Source organism: Phalacrocorax carbo, chromosome 9 (assembly GCF_963921805.1).
Source record: "Phalacrocorax carbo chromosome 9, bPhaCar2.1, whole genome shotgun sequence".
Lineage (NCBI taxonomy): Eukaryota > Metazoa > Chordata > Aves > Suliformes > Phalacrocoracidae > Phalacrocorax > Phalacrocorax carbo.
Genome location: NC_087521.1, coordinates 12,574,082 through 12,596,716, shown reverse-complemented (window position 1 = coordinate 12,596,716; position 22,635 = coordinate 12,574,082). Strand labels below are relative to the sequence as shown.

The window sequence follows — 22,635 nt, the reverse complement described above, 5'->3', positions numbered from 1 at the left end:
TTTATGTAAAATGTTATTTGTGTTCTAGAGCAAATTTTACAATGGTATCAAAACTTCAGCTATGCCAGAGCTCATTTCTCCTTTCCTGAAAGCTTGTAGAACTCACCACTAAGCTGCACTTTGAAAGAGTATTGCATTAAACACTTCGAATATAGCCAAATTTTAGAAGTGTGAGTCCATTTCTGTAAATTTAAATACAAGAACCTATGTGCGCTATGCACCGAGATGGACCAGCGATTAGACTTTGCAATAAAAATGTGGCTGTGCACTCACAACACATAAGGAAATGATATACCACATTTACTCAGAGGAATGCATCACCCCTACCAAATTAAATCTGAGCTAAAGCAAGAGCTCTGGGGTATAGAGTACACTGATTGTCACAAGTCAGCGGGGCAGCTAAAGAACTCAAACTTCTCAGACCTTTTCTGAGTCTTATTACAATCAGTAAGATCTTATTGTGCTTTCCTGTAACAACATCTACTCAGAAAGAAAACAAAAAAAGCAAAACAAGACTTACAGTGTTGATTTTGGATTGCGCACTTACATCACTTCCGCAAATGCTTGCCCTCTGGGACTAACGCAATAAACCTGATGGGCAGGCCAGCTACCAGGAAAAAACTCAACTTTGGAATAACAAATGCTTACCACAGTTTACATGCCTTTCAGGAAATAATTTTAATTGGTCCTCTACAACAACGTCTTACTGTGAATTAAATATAATTCTTACTCACAGACTGCAAGTTGTTATAATGCACACCTTGAGCTAAAAGTTTTCTACCCTTTCAGAGCAATTTTTCAAAGAAACAGCATTCATTACACAAGAATGCCTGGGTTTGTAAAAATGTATGTTCTGTCAGAATCTACTTTTAATCTATAGATCTATATATTTATAAAAATGAATAGAGTAGGGTAGTTATAAAAGTAAATCATTAATACAGATTTAATAGAAAGATCATCTGAGCACCTGTACCTGTATCTTGCAGCATGCTAACATCCAGGTTGTTAATGGAGTTTGATTGTTAAAGGACTATTGCGACAGCCTTGCAAGTAACTTCCTTCAGCATAAAATTGACTCTGCTGCTCACTCCCCAGTTTACGTTTAAGTGGAGACCGTACAAAAATCCTGCGTTTTACATTATGGAGTTCTCAGATGGAAAGAAATGCACCACAGTTCTTTGTTTCTATTTGTTAGCAGTACTTGATCATGAGAGGGGTAAATTTTGAAAGCTACCTGTAAATTTCTGTGGCAGTCACAGTGTCCACATTGCTAGAAACTACACATAAAACGTAAATATTTTTAGAACAACTTTGGACTGCTGTGATATTTGCAAAATGCACAGGATGACTTAAGGTTCACCATATGCAGTGCAACGCATCCGTTCCTACTACTCAGTGTTTAAAGAAGTCTACGTTATCTGGCATACAACACAATGTATCAGAGCATTCTTCAACAACGCAGTTTTCCAGTACTATGTTTTCATACATAATTGGGAAAAAAAAATCATTATAAACTTAAGAAATAATTTTAAGGTATTAAAACAATCAACTTTTAACAAAACTGCAGAGCAATCCTGAATTAATTCTGCCTAATTGTCTAGCTGTTATATACGCCGGAATCATTGAGTACAAGGCTCCTCCAGTTGTACTGCAGGTGCCACAACGTCAATATATTCCACAAATATTTAAATTACTGAAGAGAGTACAGCAGCAGAAGAGATGGTGCAGCTACACAGTTGACAGCAAAAGATGAAAAGGCTGCTTTACGTAAGCCAGAACTTCTAATGGTATTTCTATAGTGCAAGTGTGATTTTCGATATTGGAAGATAATGATACACAGGGCTGTACCACGCATGCAGAAGCAAACCTCAAAACGTTAAGACACGATGCATCCCGTTCAGATATTTATTACTTCTCATAGACGTGACAGAAAATAGCAGTTTTATACAGATTGCATTGATAAAATCTTCACTTAGAACCATTACTGTTCAGTAAAAAAAAACCAAAAACCAACCACAGAACTGATCATAATGACTAGAAACTCCTTTCCAAGTGTACACCTTGCACCATAGCTGTGGTGCATCCATTTCAGCCTAGAAGTTGCTTTTGACTTTGGCAGAATTAGCTCTTATGTCTAACATGTCAGAACAAAAAGTGCAGCAAAAATAGTGCCCTTATGCTCCTGGAAAGTCCATTTTGCATCCTACTAAGACAAATCCCAGTACTCTCCTAGAACTGAAAAGTGTAACAAACTAACTTTTAAATACTTAAGTTGCTGAAAAGATACACCGAGGCCTAATAATTCAGAACCAACTTCAAAGCATGGCACTACTTTGTCCTCACATATGGCAGTTTTGGAGAGTGAGAAACACCTTCAATACAGTTAGCTACTAGACATGTCTCCACGAAAGTAAGAAGTTACTGACAGCATTTAGGCTTGAAAAAGTAGGTATGCAGTGTGAACAAGAATGCAGTGCGATGTAAGTCCACTCTTGCTTTTTATAACACAGAAGAGATGAATAAAGAATTGAAATACGGCTTTTTTAAAATTTCAAGACAAAGTACTTTCTTTGAACAGATGGAAGAACAATTAATGAGTATATAAACCAGTGATGGTTAGAAAGTCATAATTCCCCTGCCTCTGGCAGAAGACAAATTCCTTTTGCAGTTTCAGACATGTGTACGAGATCAATAAATTTATTTGTCTTTGGTAAGGAGGCACAGTAAAAACAAAAATGCAGGTTTTGCAAATGTCATCAGATACCAACTATAAGAAACAGGAAAAAAAATACCCACCTAGCTTTGCCTCAGAAGTGTCCATCTCCCATTTGCTTTTCGGAATGTAACCCTAAATCATACACAGAGAGAAGCTCGGAGGATTAGAGAGAGACACACATGCAAATCACTTTTGAACTGGAAACAGCATTAAAATGGGAGCTTAAGGTATTTCTTTTTGTAAGGCACAATTCTTGTTATCAGATGAAGGAAACAAATTACTCAGTATTGGAACTTCTGCATCCACTTCCCATTCAGTGATTTTAGCAGCCCTTGCAAATCACTACAGGAGTGCTGCCCTCTGCAAACAGAGCTCCGGAATGCCTCTAACAGACAGCAATGATGCTGTGTGCACAGTTACTATATTATCCCAGCTGGCAAAGTTATTGCAACACAACTTATCAGGCATAAAAAAGTATTCAAAGCTTTACAAATACAAATGAAAAAGTTACCGTAGTCATAGGCTTTTAAGAATATTCTCCCAGATTTACGACACTCAAGCTTCACTTAGTAATCCTTTCAAAGGGACATACTAAATTCTTGTATGCCTGGTTAGTCCACAACTAAACAAAATTATTTGTTTTTTTAGTTTAAATGAGAGTATGTGCTGCATCTCTAAGATTTAAGTGTTTTTATTTTAAAATAACCCTCTTAGTTCAACGGTTCTTTTGAAACACTTTTTCCCTAAAAATCATGTCATCATACATTTTACATGTAAAGTGAGCATAATGATATTAAGTTTGACAAAGAGGTATTTCTTTTAGGAGTCTCCTTGTTATCTTTTCTTTTTATACTCTTGGACAAGTAAATCCTTACTAAGCAACCCCTTAAAACTCATTTTGACTGTTCAGATTTGTTGTAAAACCACTTATTTTTCTCTGCAATCATATAAAAAGCTCAATGCAGTGAAATGGAACCCCTGTGAGAATTTTGTTATTTTCAAGAATGATTTTTAATAGAGAGGGAAAAGAACTACTCTAGAAGATTTCAGCAAGGAAACAAACAATCCACAGACTAGTTTTATTACACTAACTTCTTTCCTGCTCTATTTATAGGTTGCCTCCACTCTGGTAAACTTATACATGTATTTGTTAATGCTAAGGGTTACTATATCAGAGTGTACTGCTCCAGAGAGCTACACTGCTTTTGATTATGTTCAGCATTGCTCTTCCAAAATCCTTGAAAGACCGTTTTTCTATCAAGCATATATCAGTGACTTGAGATTATCAGATCTGTTTTATTGTTTCTAATCAAGTCTGTGATTAATACAAACTAAGACAGTTTGTGCTGCAATATTTCATTGTAACAAATAAGTAAACTTCATGTATATATGTATATTTATACTTTTAAACCAAGTTGCACATTAAAATTTGCTCAGAAAGTTTATACCACAGCTGCTAGAAGCCTGTATTGAACAAAGTGATGTATGATACACTGGTGAGAACTCTAAGTTAAATGCATCAATAATTCATACCATCAAGCACAGAAAAGCAAGAATTGTCTTAATGCTACAAACAACCCTATCGGAGTTGATAATAGCAACAGAAAAGTGACTTTGATGGTGTGAAATGGCCTATTGTGTGCTGAATCTGTACAATATCCCGATCCTCAGTTAGGATAAGAAAAGATTCAGACTTCACCTTTGGTACAAGACAGTTGGATATTTCAAGGACATCTGCCAGATGGCAGGAGCTTCAGACCTCTCTTTCCACAGGATTAAATGCAGCAAAATGAACTGAAGAACCCTTACCAACTGCTCTCAAGAAGGCAACAGATACCAAATACAGTGTACTGTTCCACCTTTCTGTCTGACATACCTCTCCCTGAGATTAGCCATGTGACTAAATAGCAGAGATTACATACAGCAGATAATTCTTTGTTAATTTTCATCTCTTGTGAATCTGAATAGAAAACATTCTTATATGTAGGTTACTTTTAGTTATTAATAATTTGCATAGTTGTTATCACCAAGCTTTCTCCTTGTCTTATAAAGAAAAGGCCTATTGGTATATGTGCTGTAGATTAGGACACTCCCCAGAGCCCATAAACACACATACACACACACACTTATGCACAGATGTCTCAAAAGCTAAAGAGAACTTTCTCTTATAGATATAGCTCATTTCCAAGAAATGAGACTAGCAGCCATATTCTTGTAAACATGGGTGCATCTTAGAAATGTTTTAACCACACTTTATGCAGTCTCATACTCTGTGCCAAAGAATAATTTAGTAAAGAGAATAAATGAGTCATGTTGCAAAAAACAGATGTTTATTGAAATCCACTCTTCCTAAGCTTTTTTTTTTTAATATTCTGTATTTCAACTGCTTTCTAAACTGCCACTCCTGAGGAATAGTAGATCTCCATCAAGAAAAAGGACTTTGCTCATCTCAGACATTTTTGGTTACTTCCTGTTTATTGGAGTTTAACTGCTTGGTTGTGGGAACCAGGGTTTGACACATTCAACTCATCAAGCACTGACCAGCTGCGGCTCCAACACATACCAAGAAGTTACATTGGGAAGTCTTCCGTAGCCTTTTAAATACATACCTAAAAACGCCAGCCCTCAGGGCAATTCTCTAACCTTCATTTATCCAAGACACCTAATCCCTCATCTTGGAAATACCTACTGACAAAGTCAGAAAGCCTTGGCAGAGAAAGCATTCTTCTTTGTAACTCTTGTCATATACTGTGACAGTCGAGAAGAGTTCTTTAGACACATGAAAGGAAATAAGCTAAATTAATCTTTGCCCATTCTCCCCATCCCTCCACTTAGTGTAATTCTTAGGTAATCTGGAAGACAGTGCTATAGTGTACTGCAATTTATAAATGTCTGTATGAGGCATGCTGCCACGCTCCACTGACAATGCTGTATGTGGCATAGACTCACAGATTCCTAAAAGAATTCGGTAAGGAATAATATGATTTAACATTAAAGTTCTCCTAGAAACGTTTAAGGAACAACTAGAAATGTGTGTATTAAGATCGCACTGCTAAGAAAGGCAATGGTTTGGCATTTGTAAGACTGAGATTCTCCCTCAGACACGTTAACAAGCATTTTATTAGAGATGGTTGATGTGTCTCCTACCAGTTCACTTTCTTCCTCCTCTGCTGTATCCTTCTTGACTTCTTCTTTCTGGTCTTCAATATTTGCATCAAAATCCTCCATCTCCACCTGTTCCAAGTCACAAGCACAGATTTACAAGGCACTGCTTGACTTCTAAGTATTATCTTTTTATCAGAGTAAGTAGAAGATTCCAAGTTCAAATAGGAGAGGAAAGAAAGGATTCATTGGAAAGTATGATGGTGCAATATATATGAATACTGGCTCCATTTTGGCTTTCCTCAGAAGCAGGTTCCCTTCTAGCTATAGAGTGACAAACTGGGGGGGAAAGCAGCGATGGTTTATTCTCTTCCTTCATTCTTTGCGCTACCAGTATCTGTAACAGTAAGATACTTCTCTTGCTTCCCACATATTCACATTTCAAAACTTTAAATCTCAGAAAAAGATCTTAAACTTGCCATTTACACATCACTGGGATGGTACGCTCTGCATAGAACATCTCTATCAAGCCTTTATCTTTTATATATTTAAATATCACAGTGAAGAATAACCACCACAGATTAACATAATAAAGAAAATTATGCTTTAAGACATACATCTAACCCTGCCCATCTAATGAATACTTTCTGGGGTCCACATCTCTAATAGGGATTCATGCGCATACTGTGGCATACCTAAAGCTCTCAAAGTACGTACAGTTCTTCATTACCATTAGTAAAACCTTGATACACGCAGAGTAAACCCCACATCTGCCATTCTCTGAGTCAACTTGAGACCTGAACTTTCTGCTATCCTCTTAAAGATTACTGTTTTCTGATAAAAAGAATTTGGAGATTCAGAAATAACCTGTTGACCTCATGACAAACTGCAAAGAGTAAACTCTCTTCCTATTTCAGCAGTTCAACAGTTTCTATGGCCATGGCAAGAGCTGTTCTGACAGCAACATGCAGCTATGGTACATTCATGATGACCATACGATTAACATACTAGCTTATTCGCAGAGCTCCTGAAACGTCTGCCAAAGAACGCAACAATACAAAAAGCCACCAAAGCCACAAGAAAGATGCATGTCACAGCAAACTGCAAATAGAATAAAAAGGTACCACACTTCTACAGCAAGTGTAATCTTTTGCTACGTGTTATTCAGTTCTCCGTTCTCTGCTACAGGCCTATATTTCTCAAAGCACGGACCAAGACAAGTTCAAATTTACTTATTTATTTTATCAAACTACTTCCTCAAATTATGATCAAATTAATCCAGTAACCTGAAAAAGTACTGAGTTTCATCTGAGAGAGCAAAGATCCTCTTTACCTGGTACTCAACAGCTGCTAAAGAGCAAAGTGGCTTCAACTCTTCCCCAAAGATGTGTAGGTCTTGGCTCCAAAAAGGTGATAAAAAGTAACATGTACCTTCATGTTTGGGTAATTGATAATAATAATGGAATACACTTGTCTGACATAGTGATTCTGGCTTTCTACAGTGCCAAATATAACTGCCTTGTTGTGATCATACCTTTTTCTCTGCTTTGTATTTTCAGCAGAGTCGCATCTACATAGTTTGTACTTTAACAAGCACAGAGATTCTCACCTCTTCAATAGCAGCATCCTGCAAGAGAGAACGAATGTCCAGGCGCATCATGTGACGTGGTGCTGCCTCCCAGTGATCAGACATCTAACAAAAAACAAACAGAAATGAGGCACCTCTAAAAATCTAATAGATTCAATGGAAAAATTTGGTCTCTGATCACGAACAAGATGTATCTGTACTTAAGAAAAGTAATTTCAATCAATCCCATGAAATAACTAACAGCTCTTCTTAGGGATAAGGTGTAAGCATTATGTAGCCTAAAAGAGGTCAACAGTTTTCCAACAACAGCAAGCCTGAAAGTACAATGAAACCCATCGTTAATCCTATGACTCCAGATGTATACAGTTACCCTGCTGATTTCCTTTAGCTTGCGTCCATGAATATTCCTCTTGGAACATGTCTGGTTATCTGCACTCATTTCAGCTAAGTACACCTACAAAGAGAAAGACAATATTAAATATTGTAAATAATTTTTTAGAGCTCTTTTTCTACCTGGTGATACACTCTGCAGTTGTACGTTCCAAGAAAGGTAAATTTGTAACTGTAGACGTCAGTGGTTTTTGTGAATGTGGGAGGGACTTTGCATTCAAGAGTTTAGAAATACCAGCATAAGGTGTGTTAGCAAGTTCAAACACTTTTTAGGCTCCATTACCTCAAAACCCTTGGTTTTTGCAGCACTCCAAAACTGTTCAAAATGTCGCACTCTATCATTGATAGCATCAAGGATAATGAAGGGGAAGAAGCCATCATCCAAGGTCTTTTTGAAAGTTTTAAACATGCTGGTACGATAGGTCTCTTCCATATCAGCTTCGTATTCATACTCCATCACCTTTATGAAGGACAAAAGCATTTAAGAAAGACAACACCTATTAAATTGCTAATGTTCAACTGCTGAATGTCATGACCACAAAGTACACTGGTATGAGAAAAACATCTTCCAGGTCAACTTTAAGAATATGCCCATTCTGCCCTTAAGTCACATTGACTTGTTTCAAAAAACAGTGCACAGACCTCTGCACTCTTCCAAAGCCACAGACTGAAATTCTGATTGCCACTGTGTTGTTTCAGAATGTCTTGTTTCTTTGTCAAGATAAGCAACTGAATTAAAAGTACCTTCTTTTTCACTTTTTTCCCTGTATCTGGGTCTCTCTCTTCTTTTTCCACTTCAGTGATAAAATAGTCATCCAGGCTGAGCACTCTTGGCGCAGGTCCTCCACACTCTACTTCCTTATCCTGGGAGAAAAGCAAAAAGAAAACATACTCTTGCTGTAAAAATTCCATTCTGCTACAGAGGATCTTCAAAACACTTTTGGCAAACAGCAGTTCCCTGCTCTATATCCAAAACAAGAAGAGAGCAGTATCCCTCATGCTTGCTAATAGTGGAGGGGATGCACATGCCATTATGAAGACATGGAACATGAAATAACAGGCTGAAATTCCAGACAGATAGAAAGAAAACAGCAGAGGAAGTGCATGTAGAAGACAAGCAGCACTACACAGTGAGCCACTGTTTACATACCCTAATGAGTTTCGCTACATGTGTCTTTCCACTGCCAGGCAACCCTCTCATTATGATTACAATCTGAAACAAAGATCATGTAAAAAGATAAGATACTGTACTACATTTAACAGAATCTCTTCTGCAAAGATTTTCTTCCAGAAAGTTATGTGCTCTGGGTTCACGCTTTTGCATGCCATCAAGCAAAGCCAGTACCATGCCTGACTGCCTATTCTACAAACCAGGTTGTGAGGAATGGAAGTAGCTCCACAGAACAAGAGTATATGATGTTAATCATCTCAGCAGCTCATACTGCATAAGATGTTATAGATTGGGTTCAGATAAAATTAACTGAATTAAACTTGTCTACATGCTTTATAGCCTGAGTCTTGTTCTTTCTTATTTTATATGGTGCATTGCCAAATCTCTGACTCTGTGTCCAGCCAAGTCTTTCCTCTAATATATCAAAAACCCAAGTGAAGATCTCAGAAGAGTCTAAATACATTAACATTACCCACTAATAGGAATTTCATCTTCACATACCCAGGAAGTTCACATCTCCTGTGGACTCCTATTAGCTATGCTAAAACACTCTAGTCATTTGCAAAGGAACCAAGAGAATTTCCAGAGCTTCCTCTAATGTAGGCTTGTTCACAACATATTATACTCATGAGCATTTTATCTGAATACAGACCTCGTAGAAACCAATTGTTACTTTCACAATGCATACTCACCCTCTCTGGCCTGCTATCCCGTCCTGGTGGCTTCAAAATGTCATCTACATTTTTAGACTCTGGCTTCCTTTCCACTCGTGGAGCAGGTGGTGGCTGACGAGGCATTGATGGAGCAGAAATAGGAATCCTTTCCTCAGGGTAATTTCTACGATCACCTTCAAATTCCAGTGTTTGGACAGAAGAATTTTCTTAGTTCAGTAAAATAAAAAAATTAGGATGCTCATACCCAGCTGAGCTGATTTAAAACAGACCTTCATTATTTTAGGATAAATTCATGGATTTGTCCCCAAAATAATTCAAATTTCTAATCTTGAACCTATTGCAATCAAAGGCATTTTTTTTAGCAGAGTATATAACTGTTGCGTTCCTGATCTCATCACCACTAAGAAACAAAACTACATGACATTGCCGAATAAATTTTCCTGAATTATATATTCTGAACAATGAAATAGAGCAAATCAATTAACTTCTCCCAGTTAGTCTTCACCTCTGCGAGTCCATATTTTTAATTATATTCTAGCATGGCTTCAAGATTGAGAAACTGTACCTCCAAACATGGAAGGCCCATGATCATATGCTGGACGATCTGTCTTTCGTTCATATGGTGGTCTTTCAAAACCACCCCGCCTGGAGGAAGGATGGTCTTTCTTGTCACGGTAAGACTGAGTCCTGGAAGGTGTAGTAGGAAGAACCCTGCCAAAACAGCATTTTGCATATTTCTAGAATTTCTACTATGGATGCCAGAGAGAAATGAACATGTACCTCACAGACAAAATGGACAGCCTGACACACAATACAGTCTGAATTGTATGGATTTCAATCGTGTTCTGAAACCACGTACCTATCATCTCGGGGATGCCGCTCTTTTTCAAATCTCTCTCGTTCATAGTCCACAGAACCACGGTCTCTGTGCAATTCCCGCTCTCTCTTGAAATCCCTATGATCTGTGTTGGAATTACCTTGACGCTCAAAATAAGGCTCACGATCTCTTTCTCTGTTATAACGACCAGGGTGCTCTGAAAGGAGAAACCCATGGAAATCCAAATTAATAAAACACACTCTGAATTTTTTATAATTTTTGAAGGAAAAAGCAACAAACAAGAGTGCAAGAAAAGTATATAGAAACATACGATGTGAGGGCTAGAATGGACTTTATCAGCCCCTGAATCTCTTTTCCAAACTGTAACAGACAACCATACCATGAAATCCTACTTAAAGCTATAAAAATTCAGTTTTGAAGTGGCTAGGTCACTGACTGCATTACTCCTCTTGACAATATAAACTGTTACGGGCCTCTGAAGAAAATAAAGTGGTTCTAGCTTAAATGGGAGTTACTTAGTTTAAAATGTGCTTTTAGTGCCTTATAACTTTTCTTAAGAGCTAACTGTCTGAGAGCTAGCCAAGCGCTCCCTACCTTTTTGAAATGTTTGCCTCTCCGGTAGAGGTTCTGGACGTAGTGTTACCCTCTCCCCATATGGGATCTGTTCCACTTTACTGGTGGTTATATCTGGTTAAAAATAATCAAAAAATAATCAAGGTCTTAAAATACCCCTCTTCCATTTCCTTTCCTCTGTCATGAAAAGCAATCAGTCAATGGCATTAAAAGCGACTGGAATAACTTACCAAAATTCCATTTAATAGATAATGCAAAAAAAGCCATACATAAATATACAACACTACGGTTTCAAAAGTCTGAAGTGGGTTGTGTGTGGATATAAGTATGTGTACCACTTTATCTTAAGAATAGGACTTCTGCCTTTCCAGATGACTTCAGATAGCACGCACAGTCAGATTACAAACACTTAAATACTATGAAAGTTTCAATAACTCAGAGAACTACAGTAATGTCAAGAATGTTAACTGAAATACTCACTATAGATTCTTAACAGTGAGAATTTTTCTAACAGCTTTTAGTAAAACATCTACTTAATGGAATCGGTACGGCTTTAAATTATGTTATGGCACCTTAGGGAAAAAACACTCTTCAAATGACAATGCACAATTTAAGAACTTCTTTACGACATGATTTCACTCCTGTTAAAACTAAGAATGAGGGAAATGAACTACATTAAAAAAACTAGTGTTGAATTTTAGCTATGATAAGCTCAATACTAAACATCAGAGCCCTTCACTTTTTGTGTGTAAAATACCTGTTTAGGGTGCACGCCCTTCAGAACTAGAACTTTGCCTCCCTACCTGTCTAGAGGGTACCTCACACCCATTAAGCAGTATATAAATAACGCAAGCACTGGTCTGCTTTAAGTTTAAGTCACACCTAAGAACTGTAACAATCCAAAGTATTTTCTAGCACAGTTATTTCCATACTCAGCTACAAAGTGATTAAGGGAAAGATTCAATATCAATATAAATATAACACTTTTATATGATCACATCAGTTGGTGTTTATTAGAAGCAGATGTGGCTATACACCACTCTGTTCACATGAAATATCTCTATCACAGCACTGAAACAAGCACTAAACTCAAGGCCAGGGGTTAGACTCCTTAAAATTGCATTGCTTAGCATTAGATCACAAGGTATGCAGACTACAGGTCAACTGCAGAACACCTATGGCATGCTTTGTGTGGCACACCCCTTTAGAAAGAAGCTAGGAGGACTAATTTGCTCTCCGTTACAGATCAAATATACTGTAATACATACCTCGCCCGTGGCCATAATCCACAGTTTGCTGAATTACAGGTGCTTTAGGAACCGGTGGAATAACTGGAGGAAGGGACACTGGTACAGCAGATGAAGCAGAGGTGTGAGCAGCAGGTACTTTCACAGGCGAGGAAACAGGTGGAGGCATCGACTCCTGTTTACACAGCTCATACTCCATATTTGCTCCTTTATCCTCATTTGTGTCCCAGAGTCCGTGGAAAGAATCCTCATCCCAGCGTTCCTGTTCCACAGCAGAAGGTGATGGTTTTAAAGACTGACCATGACTTGGGGTTGTAGTTGGAGTAGAAACTGGAGCATGTGGCCTTGTCATAGGTGTAGCAGGCCTTGTCAGTGGGGCACTTGGTCTTGTCACAGGGGTGGGCTGTCTGAACAACACGGGAGGCTTTATAATAACAGCAGGAGAAGGTTTAATAGCTTGGGCTTCTACTGGTGCCTCTGAAGATAGCTGAGAAGAGACCTAGATGCAGAAAGCACTTTTAATGTAGATCTGTAAACTAACCTTCTCTCATCCTCTGTAAGTCAGTAAGCACAATGGCAACTGGCAATCAAATCATAAGCATTTTCTAGTACCTCCGTCAAGGGACTACAGGTAGGAGGCCAGTATTTCAAGAACTGGTGACCTGAATTAATGTAGCGTCTGTTCACTGTGTGACAGCTTAAATATATTTACTTTCTCCTTCAACATAACCTTACCAATTTAAGCTCCAGTAGGCCTATCTCAGTTCTAAAGTGTCTACAGTTTTATTCCCAGAGACTCCTGCTGTATGTGAGAAGGTTGAAAAAGTCTGAAAGTGGGGCAGCTTACTGATGCACAAAAGGATTCATAAGGCCAGCTTCTTTCTGGAAGTCACTGGAAAAAATCCCAGAGAGCAGAATCACCTGGAAACCCCTTAATGAAATCAACATCAGATCAGCATAAGAAATGGGGAGGTCTTGCCCATTGGAGAGAGAAAAAAATAAAAATAATTAAAAAAAATCAATAAACCAAAACCCCTTCATGAACCAAACATCCCCATGGAACCCCATGTGCTGTTTCACAAGCATATTTTCAACATCATAGCAGATGCCAAGTTACAGGCAGCTTTATTAGCAACATGCAACAAAACTTGCAGAATGGTTGTAGTTACAAAGCTGAACTTTGTAATAACAGTTCAAAGTCACAGCAGAAGTCTGAAGGCAGGAATCCCAAGACAGACAACAGTTGTTTGAATACCATTAGGCAGATAGGTCAAGTAGTCTGAGATACAAAATATCAAAGTTGAGTAAAGTCACTTCCTAAAGGCATCAACATATCTGCAGCTCCTGGTAGCAAATCTGTTCCATTATTTTATTTTATAGACGCCGTAAACAAGGAAGAGGTCAACTAGGCAAAAAGAAAACTTGCAGTACCTCATTCACTGCATAACACTCCTCTGGAGGGAGGGACAAACAAAACTTGGTCTGTCTAAATGTCAGACCCAGATGTCAGTACAGCTAAATTTATTGGTACCAGTAACTTTGAGGTTAAGATGTGATGAAGAATAAGGACTGTGCATTGATTCAGGTATCTCCTTCAACATATGTTTAACAAAATTGTTTATTTGTTCTACGAAGGATATATAAACCTGAGTTAACATGACTGCAGAAGGTCAACTGGTTTCTGACCAGGTATGAATTATCAAAAATCCAAATACAAGCAGCTGAGAGGAGTTCCCAGAACCAACCAGGAGACTAAGCAGCAGAGGAATAACTTGCATCACAACAGGAGAGTAAGTCATGGAAGTACACAAATGTGAGCTTCCATGCATTTTATTATATTCCAGAGGGTAATGATCATTCCTAATAAAGACAGCAAACAGAAAGCTAACGCCCACTCGACATTGAAATATCTCAGTTTTTGATGGAGCAATCCTCAATTATCTCTCTTTAACCTCAAAAAATGGGAGAGAGCATTTAAAGTAGAAAAAGCAGTGCAAGTCTGTAATTAAACAGTAATAGAACCTAGTTAGGCCAGGAACAGGAGAGTCTTCTCATGAGCCTTATTCCCTTGTTCTGGAAGAGCTCACCATTTCTTGCACACCATCCCACAGCAGGCTAGGCTGTTGAGCCTCATGCACTACTATCCCCGATGAGTCATGCTCAGAAGACACAGTGGACTGAATGAGCAAGAAAGGATTTGGAAAAAAATCTAAAGAAACTATGAAGTTGCTTTGCCTCAACGGAAGATTGAAGAAGTTGTAAGAGCTGCTCGGGGGGCATTCCACAGACAAGTTTGACCACCAGGGTGCAGAACTGATCTGACATACACATGAATAGTAATTGCGACCAGCATGTTAACACAAGATGAATTTACCTGAAAGGCACCTGGCCTTGTGCTTGTGCTCTGTGATCTAGGAGACTCCTGTGAGGAAATGTCAGGTTTAAACTCTTTCAACTTCTGTAGCTGTTCTTTTTGCTCTCTGCACATGAATCACAGGAAAGTGTTATCAGTCTGTAGCTTAAATGAAAAACTAAAGAAATCAATGCTCACAGTGAAAACCACATATTACACCAGCATTAGGGGCCAAGTCCAAAGAAGAAAAGGACACAGCAAGCTTTACATGGTCAATGCTATGATTCACAGATCCCTGTTTCACAGTCACCTAACCATGGAGGTATTTAATATGTTAGCTGCCTCCTTTTTTTATCACAAAGTTCCTCTGCAACATGCAGTTATGCTTTTGTGCTTGGCCAGAACCACTCCGCTTTAACAGCAAAGAGCGAAGCTAGGTTTTAGCTTCTGACAACACCTTCTGCAAATCATAAGCCCAGTGGAGATGTGAGCCTAGGTGCTCTCAGTGACTTGCTCTGGGTTGCACACTAACAGGACTGGGCCAACACAAGCACAACAAAGACTCCAATGTTTAAAAACAAAGTGGTGATGTTAATGTTTGTTTCCTTGTTTCATGTACCAAAATGCTACCTGGTCTATGGAGCAGAGACCAGGACCAGTAGTGAATACTACAGCCACTGGATTACAAAGATCTATCCAATAGATTTTCCTTTCTGTTATTGTTTGCATCTTTTTATCTAGTTTTTAAATTGCTAATAACTCTCTGTTCATATTAATTGCATGTATTAAAGCAGTGCCCAAAGAACAACTAAAAACAGAACAGGATCCCTCTGTACTAAGCACAACAGAGGCCATCCTGACTAGCAACCCATCTGTTCAGTGTCCAGTGAAATAGGATACTGGCTCACAGAAAGGGATCCAAAGTGCTGCATTAGTACAAAGAGTAAACTGAGCAATTGCTAGCACTTAAAAGGTCGTCTTTACACCTGGCTTCGGAAAAATATACCAGATGACAAATACAGAACACCATGCAGCTCAGAGTATGCTGTTTTATACACAATAAAAGCAAAGCCAGATGAAGGCTTTACCTTTGGAGATGAAAGCAGTTATGCACAACACTACTGGTATAACTCTTGGCTCAAAAAAAAACACTACCACAAGCAGTCTCCTTAAAATTGTTCCTACTGTTCAGACTGGGGTTACCTGCTTCTAAGGACCTGATAAGTACCAGTGTAAGTAATTTTTAAGATTATCCTCATATTAAACTAAAAATCAGTACCAGTAGCATCATGTTTATATTTCCTTCTTAGTGGCTTAGAAAGAGTTATATGTATCTACTTTCTTACATAAAATGTTTTAGTTTGTGTTTAAATATTTCAGCCCTAATAAATTATTCACTCAGGCAGTGATGCCCAAACAGTGGTCCTTAGATTAAGTCCACTGGCTTGCAGCTATTCACATTGAATGGCAAAACATACCCCTGGCAACTCAAGGCAATGGGAAAGTCAGGAAGCTGAAAATGATCTATTGCTCTGAACTTTTGGCAAATATTGCTTTAAAACACAGATTTCACAGTTACTAACACCTGTTGAATTAATCTAACTGCAGTGGAAGATTAAATTACTCAGAATAAAAGTTATCCCTTTATAAATTTTTTTTTTCACATCTTGGCATGAAACTAAGGCCTTCCATATGGGACAGATGCTTAGCAATCTTATGAGTCTGAAAACAAAACGGCTTCAAGAAAAGTGAAAAACATCTCTGTATCTTTCAACATGGTTTAGTGTAAATGTAATAATGATAACCAAACATTCATTTTAATTTCCTGTTATTTTAGCATAATATCTAGTTTATGAAGTTAAACCTGTCTTTACCAGGTGACAATCCTTAGCTATCTCTCAGTAACTCATGAATAGGATGAGCCACATGAACCTCTGTCTCTAAGATGTTTCCTCTTTTCTCTACAATCTTCTCTGAAAGATCTCATTCACTGAAAATAGTCAAAAGAAACTCAACTCTTTTTTTTTTAATGCATTTAATGCACCTAAACCCATGCACCAAATCACAAAGATAGCATTTGGATAGATGGTATGTGCTCCATTCATTCTAATATTAGTAAGTTTACTGAGCCCCAGGATGTTTCTGATGTTTAAGAGGATATTCTATTACTTATTTTGAAATAAACACTTATTAAAGCCTTAGGGAGTCCAGTAGCTGCTTTCTAAAACACAGTCTTGGTGAACTCTTGCATTCATATCCTCCTGATTGTTACCACTGCTGTGATGCTGATCCTCAGAACTAAGATCAACCAAACTTGACCAAATGATTCTCTGACCATGCTGAATTTCAAATGAGGGAGCATTGTAAAAAGAAGAAAGAAAAAGGCCACATGTACTTTAATTAAAAAGTAAGTAGTATAAAAAAGTTAAATAGGTTCCACTGTGTGAATTAAGAGCCCCATTAATGTAGATCTTGATAGGTAAGTATTATCAACAAGCTCATCTGACACTAATAAAAAGACTGAAAAGCAATTATCAACAAACTCATTTGAAGATAAAAAAAAAACTGGTCAGGTGGTTTGCACAGAGCTCTTCCTGGAAAGTAACAAACAGGGAATGTCATATTCTTGTGGAAAGGGAAAATCACCTATTTAAGAAAAAATGTCCATCCACAAAAGCTGTGATGGAGGTATTCCAAATAACTTTTTCCACATGAGCTTCTACTATCGTGCTGTGGTGAAAAGAAACAAAGCCATTACTTACTGCATAAATCAAGAAATTAATTAGGAACAGAGCACCATCTCCGCAGAATGGTATTCCCACCCGAAGTGACAGAATCAGGCAACTCACCGAAGCATTTTGAGCTCCTGGGCAGCCTTCAAAATTATTTCATGCTGTCTTTGGCTAAGGACCATCACTCCTCCCAAGGACTGGTCAGAGTCCAGGTTTGAATCTGCTCCCAGAATATCAGAGGAATGTGAAGGTGGAGGAAGAGATGAATCTGAATGGTCATCCAATGACCGCAGTCTGTCTCCATCATCTGGATACCACCTATCCGATAACCGTTCCCTCTCCCAATCAGTCCTTTCAGGAAGGTAGTCTTGCTTCTCCCGCCATGTGTCATATCTCTCTGGATACTCTCGAATCCTCAGCTCCCCCCTGTCTCTGAGGTCTCTGTCATAATGATCTCTGTTCCTATCCTCCCTCCACCTATCTTCACGGTATCTGTCCAGAGGTGGCAGAGGTGGCAATGGTGGTAGAGGGGGTATATCCAGGTCACGATTCCCCATTTCTCTGTCATCCATAGGTCTCGTGTCCCAGTCTCTATCCCATTCTCTGTCTGCATCTTGATCATAAATGTCTGAGGATCTTCCAGTTCTATCTAGATCCCTCTCTAATTCCCTCTCTCTTGGCCTTTTCCAGTCATCCCACCATGAATCTCGTCTGTCATGGTCAGATGATAAAGGAGGTAGTGGTGGTAGGGGAGATAGTGGAGGCAATGAATGGTGGGATTGCAACCTGTCATCTCTGTCATATGCATCTACAGAATCATCCTGATAATCAGAGTTGTGATCTCTCCAGTATCGTTCTCTTTCCCAGTCATCCACTCGCTCATGGTCCAAAGGAGGGTCATCTTGACTATCTAAAGGAAATTCCTCCTGCATTCTATCATCTTCATGACCCCAAGAACCCCTGAGTGTCTCATCTCGATGGTATGGAGGCAATTTGTCAGGGTCATCTCCTAGGTGAACAGGTTTATCTATATTGCCTGTTTCAGATCTTCCTGCATCCCTCTCCCGGCTACCTGCCCGCCTGACGGGCCCCCTCTCCCGGCTACCTGCCCGCCTGATGGGGCCCCTCTCCCGGCTACCTGCCCGCCTGACAGGGCCCCTCTCCCGGCTACCTGCCCGCCTGACAGGGCCCCTCTCCCGGCTACCCGCCCGCCGCATGGGCTCCCTCTCCCGGCTACCCGCCCGCCGCATGGGCTCCCTCTCCCGGCTACCCGCCCGCCTGACCAGGCCTCTCTCCCGGCTACCCGCCCGTCCCCTGTCCCAACTGCCTGTCCGCCCAGCTAGCTCTCTGTCTCGGCCAGAGAATACCCTCTCATGGCTATCAGACCGTCCACCCAGTCCCCTCTCTCTGCTGCCGGACTGCCCATCTGGCATCCTCTCCCTGCTGCCTGACCGCCTATCTGGCATCCTCTCCCTGCTGCCTGCTCTTCTGAACATCCCCCTGCCACGGATGGATGCCTGCCTAGCCTGTCCTCTGCCTCTGTATACATATCCTCTACCACGGCCATCGTCCATCCTGCCCATTCCCCGGCCATGGCCATCGTCCATTCTTCCCATTCCCCAACCACCATCCATTCTTCCCATTCCCCGGCCACCATCCATCCTTCCCATTCCTCGGCCACCATCCATCCTTCCCATGCCCCTGCCACGGCCCATTCCCCAGCCACGGCCATCCCCCTGCCCTCTGCCACGGCCATCATCCAGTCTGCCCTGGCCCCTTCCTCTGCTGACTGGTCCCTTGCCTCTATCTTCATGCATATACGGCCCTTTCCCTCTGCTTTCTGGTCCAGGTAGGTCCTGGGTGCTATCTGAAGCAATCAACTGGCTGTCTGGTGAATCCAAGTCCTGGCTTTCTGTTACAGGGGTTACTACACCACCTGTTCTTGCAATACCTGACTGCAAAGCTACAGGATTACTAGAAAGGGATGTTGATTTCTGATTCTGAATAGGCGGAGTAGGTGCTTTGGACTCTTCTACTTGCTGGTTAGGATCATGGGAACTCCACGTCCACTTTTTAGGAGGGTCTGAAATAGGTTCTTTGATTTCAGGTTTGGGTGGGTCCTGTTCGGTGTTTGTCAGGTCCTCATTTGGCTCAATGGGACCTGCACTTTGTGCATCAGGAGTAGACTGTGTTCTGCTTACAGTCTGCTGATTGCCAGCTATGTCCGTAAAAGGTTCTTTGTTTTCTGACTGTGAGTCACTCTGCAACTGCTGTGGCTGCTGCTGTCCTAAATGAGGCCTGGGCCCCCTCCATCGTGGACCACCAGGTCGGGAACCATGTCCATGTGATGCATTTGTTGAAGTATAAAATTGTGCTGCTGGTCCCCGTGGGATAGTCCCCCATCTACTTGAAGACTGTCCATCTGTATTCTGTCGGTCAAAACGTGATCTGTATCCTTCTGAGCGCTGGGAGTCAAAACGAGGCCCTCTCTGCCTTGAGCCTTCAAATTTGTCATATCCTCTTCCTCGAGGTCCATCAAATCTATAGATAACATAATGGCAATTTTATTCAAATGAACATGTCAAAATCTTCTAAAAGATAGTTTCATCCCCTACAAAAGTCACTTCTAACTGATGAATCTTAGCATGCCTTAGGATCAATCTCTACTGAACTAGTGCAGAAGCAGAGACATGTTCTTCAATTCAATATTGTCCACTGAAGACCAGTTTAAGCCACGTGCAGATTACATAACGCTAAAAGGAAAGTTGGCTTAAAATATCTCAGGACCGAAATCTGACTGACAAAGTAAGCTGGCAAACGTTTGGAAAAAAGTTTTCAACTTCCATTTAATGGAAGCTTTGTTGCAATCAACAACTCCTGCTGAACTTTTGTTTTGATACTATGCAACAAGCCTACTTAACTCTGGTGATGAATGCCATCCGAAAAACTGTTAAGAATCGATCCTTTCCAAAAGTGCAAACTCATATCGCCCAGTTCCATGCAAGACAATATGCCTAAAACAAATACATTTTTATTTCATCGCTTTTTTAATTCCTTTTGAGATCATCTACAACAGCTGTTGCTTGAATATGAGGAAACAGGTCAGGCAAACTAATGAAGAATAACTCATGCAATCATATTTAACAAAGCTGATCCAGTAAAAAAATCCAATCCTTAAAGCATATGCTCAAATACTGATTTACATAATAGAACAAATCAAACTCACTTCACACAAAATAGAGAACTCATGCCTGAAGTCAAGTTGCTTGGATGTTTGGGATTCAGAGTTGTCTCTCACTGGATGAGGTCGGGAAGGCCAAAGCACAGCTGGAGCTGAACTTGGCAATGGATGCAAAGAGCAATAAAAAGGGCTTCTGTAGGTGTGTCAGTGGAAAAGGAAGGTCAGGGACAGAGTACCCCTCTGATGAACACGACTGGCAAACTGGTAAAAATGGGTGAGGAGAAGACAGGTACTCAACAGTTTTTTTCACCTCAATCTTCACTAACAACCTCTATTCCCATACCTCTCAAGTGGATGGACCACAAGACAGGGACTGCATGACCAAAGTCCCTCCCACTGTAAGGGAAGATCAGGTTTGTGACCACCTGAGGAAGCTGAACATACAGAATTCTACAGGACCTGGCAAGATGCAACTCAGAGTTCTGAGGGAATTGGCTGATATAGTTGCCAAGCCACTCTCCAAGATATTTGAAAAGTCATGGCAGCCAGGTGAAGTCCCTGGGGACTGGAAAAGGGAAACATTACATCCATTTTTAAAAAGGGTCAAAATGAGCACCCTGGGAACTACCAGCCCGTCAGCCTCACCTCTGTGCCTAGGAAGATCATGGAACAGATCCTCCTAGAAGCTATGCTAAGGGACATGGAGGTGATTCAAGAGAGCCAGCATGGCTTCATAAAGGGCAAGTCTTGCCTGACCAACCTAGTGGCCTTCTATGGTGGAGTGACTACATCAGTGGACAAGGGAAGAGATATGGATGTCATATATCTGGGCTTCTGTAAGACCTCTGACACAGTCCCCTACAACATCCTTCTGTCTAAATTGGAGAGATATGGTTTTGATGGATGGACTGTTCAGTGGATGAGGAATTGTTGGATGGTCGCATCCAGAGGGTAGTGGTCAATGGCTCAATGTCCAGACAGAGACTGGTGACAAGTGGTGCCCCTCAGGGGTCCTTACTGGGACCAGTACTGTTTAATACCTTCATCAATGACACAGAGGGATCAAGTGCACCCTCAGTAAGTTTGCAGATGACACCAAGCTGAGTGGTGTGGTTGACACACCTGAGGGATGGTATGCCATTCAGAGGGACCTGCACAAGCTTGAGAGTGGGCCCATGTGAACCTCATGAGGTTTAAAACAAGGCCAAGCGCAAGGTCCTGCACCTGGGTCAGGGCAGCCCCCAGTATCAATACAGGCTGGGGGATAAAGGAATTAGAAGCAGCCCTGTAGAGAAGGACTTGGGGGTACTGGTGGATGAAAAGCTGGATGTGAACTGAAAATGTGTGCTCACAGCCTAGAAAGCCAACAGTAACCTGAGCTGCATCAGAAGAAGCGTGGCCAGCAGGTCAAGGAAGGTGATTCTGCCCCTCTACTCTGCTCTGGTGAGACCCCACCTGAAGTGTTGTGTCCACCTCTGGGGTCCTCAGTACAGGAAGGACACAGACCTGTTGAAGCGAGTCTAGAGGAGGACCACAAAAATGATCTGAGGGATGGAACACCTCTCCTATGAGGAAAGGCTGAGAGAGTTTTTGGGTTGTTCAGCTTGGAGAAGAGAAGGCTGTGGGGAGACCTTATTGCAGCCTTTCAATACTTAAAGGGAACATAAGAAAGGTGAGGACAGACTTTTTAGTAGGGCCTGTTGTGACAGGACATGAGGTAATGGTTTTGAACTAAAGGTTTAGACTGGATATAAGGAAAAATTTTTTTACTATGAGGGTGGTGAAACACTGGCACAGGTTGCCCAGAGAGGTGGTAGATACCCCATCCCTGGAAACATTCAAGGTCAGGTTGGACAGGGCTCTGAGCAACCTGAACTACTTGAAGATGTCCCTGCTCACTGCAGGGGGGGTGGCCTAGATGACCTCTAAAGGTCCTTTCCAACCCAAACTATTCTATGATTCTACGGATATTAATTTATTAACACCTAGTTACCAACAGGGGTTGACATGTTGCAGAATTTAGTGTTGCAATGAGCAATTTACCAAACAAGACCATTTATACAAACTCAA

The 22,635-nt window shown here is 40.5% G+C and overlaps 1 protein-coding gene across 7 annotated transcripts in view; it reads right to left on the bottom strand.

Moving 5' to 3' along the window:
* YLPM1 (YLP motif containing 1) overlaps positions 1 to 22,635 on the bottom strand; it is a 39,422-nt gene that overhangs the window by 5,259 nt on the left and 11,528 nt on the right. For 3 of the 7 annotated variants that reach the window (XM_064460386.1, XM_064460388.1, XM_064460382.1), the window contains exons 5-18: positions 17,502 to 19,925; positions 14,674 to 14,779; positions 12,321 to 12,798; positions 11,074 to 11,166; positions 10,501 to 10,675; positions 10,207 to 10,352; positions 9,660 to 9,847; positions 8,947 to 9,009; positions 8,541 to 8,660; positions 8,080 to 8,256; positions 7,777 to 7,860; positions 7,428 to 7,511; positions 5,864 to 5,950; positions 2,797 to 2,848 (exon numbers count right to left, since the gene is read on the bottom strand). In XM_064460386.1, the coding sequence (XP_064316456.1) occupies positions 2,797 to 2,848; positions 5,864 to 5,950; positions 7,428 to 7,511; positions 7,777 to 7,860; positions 8,080 to 8,256; positions 8,541 to 8,660; positions 8,947 to 9,009; positions 9,660 to 9,847; positions 10,207 to 10,352; positions 10,501 to 10,675; positions 11,074 to 11,166; positions 12,321 to 12,798; positions 14,674 to 14,779; positions 17,502 to 19,925 (4,277 nt within the window). The remainder of the gene's footprint in view (positions 1 to 2,796; positions 2,849 to 5,863; positions 5,951 to 7,427; positions 7,512 to 7,776; positions 7,861 to 8,079; positions 8,257 to 8,540; positions 8,661 to 8,946; positions 9,010 to 9,659; positions 9,848 to 10,206; positions 10,353 to 10,500; positions 10,676 to 11,073; positions 11,167 to 12,320; positions 12,799 to 14,673; positions 14,780 to 17,501; positions 19,926 to 22,635) is intronic. The other 4 variants (XM_064460383.1, XM_064460387.1, XM_064460385.1 and 1 more) reach the window with 4 other exon arrangements.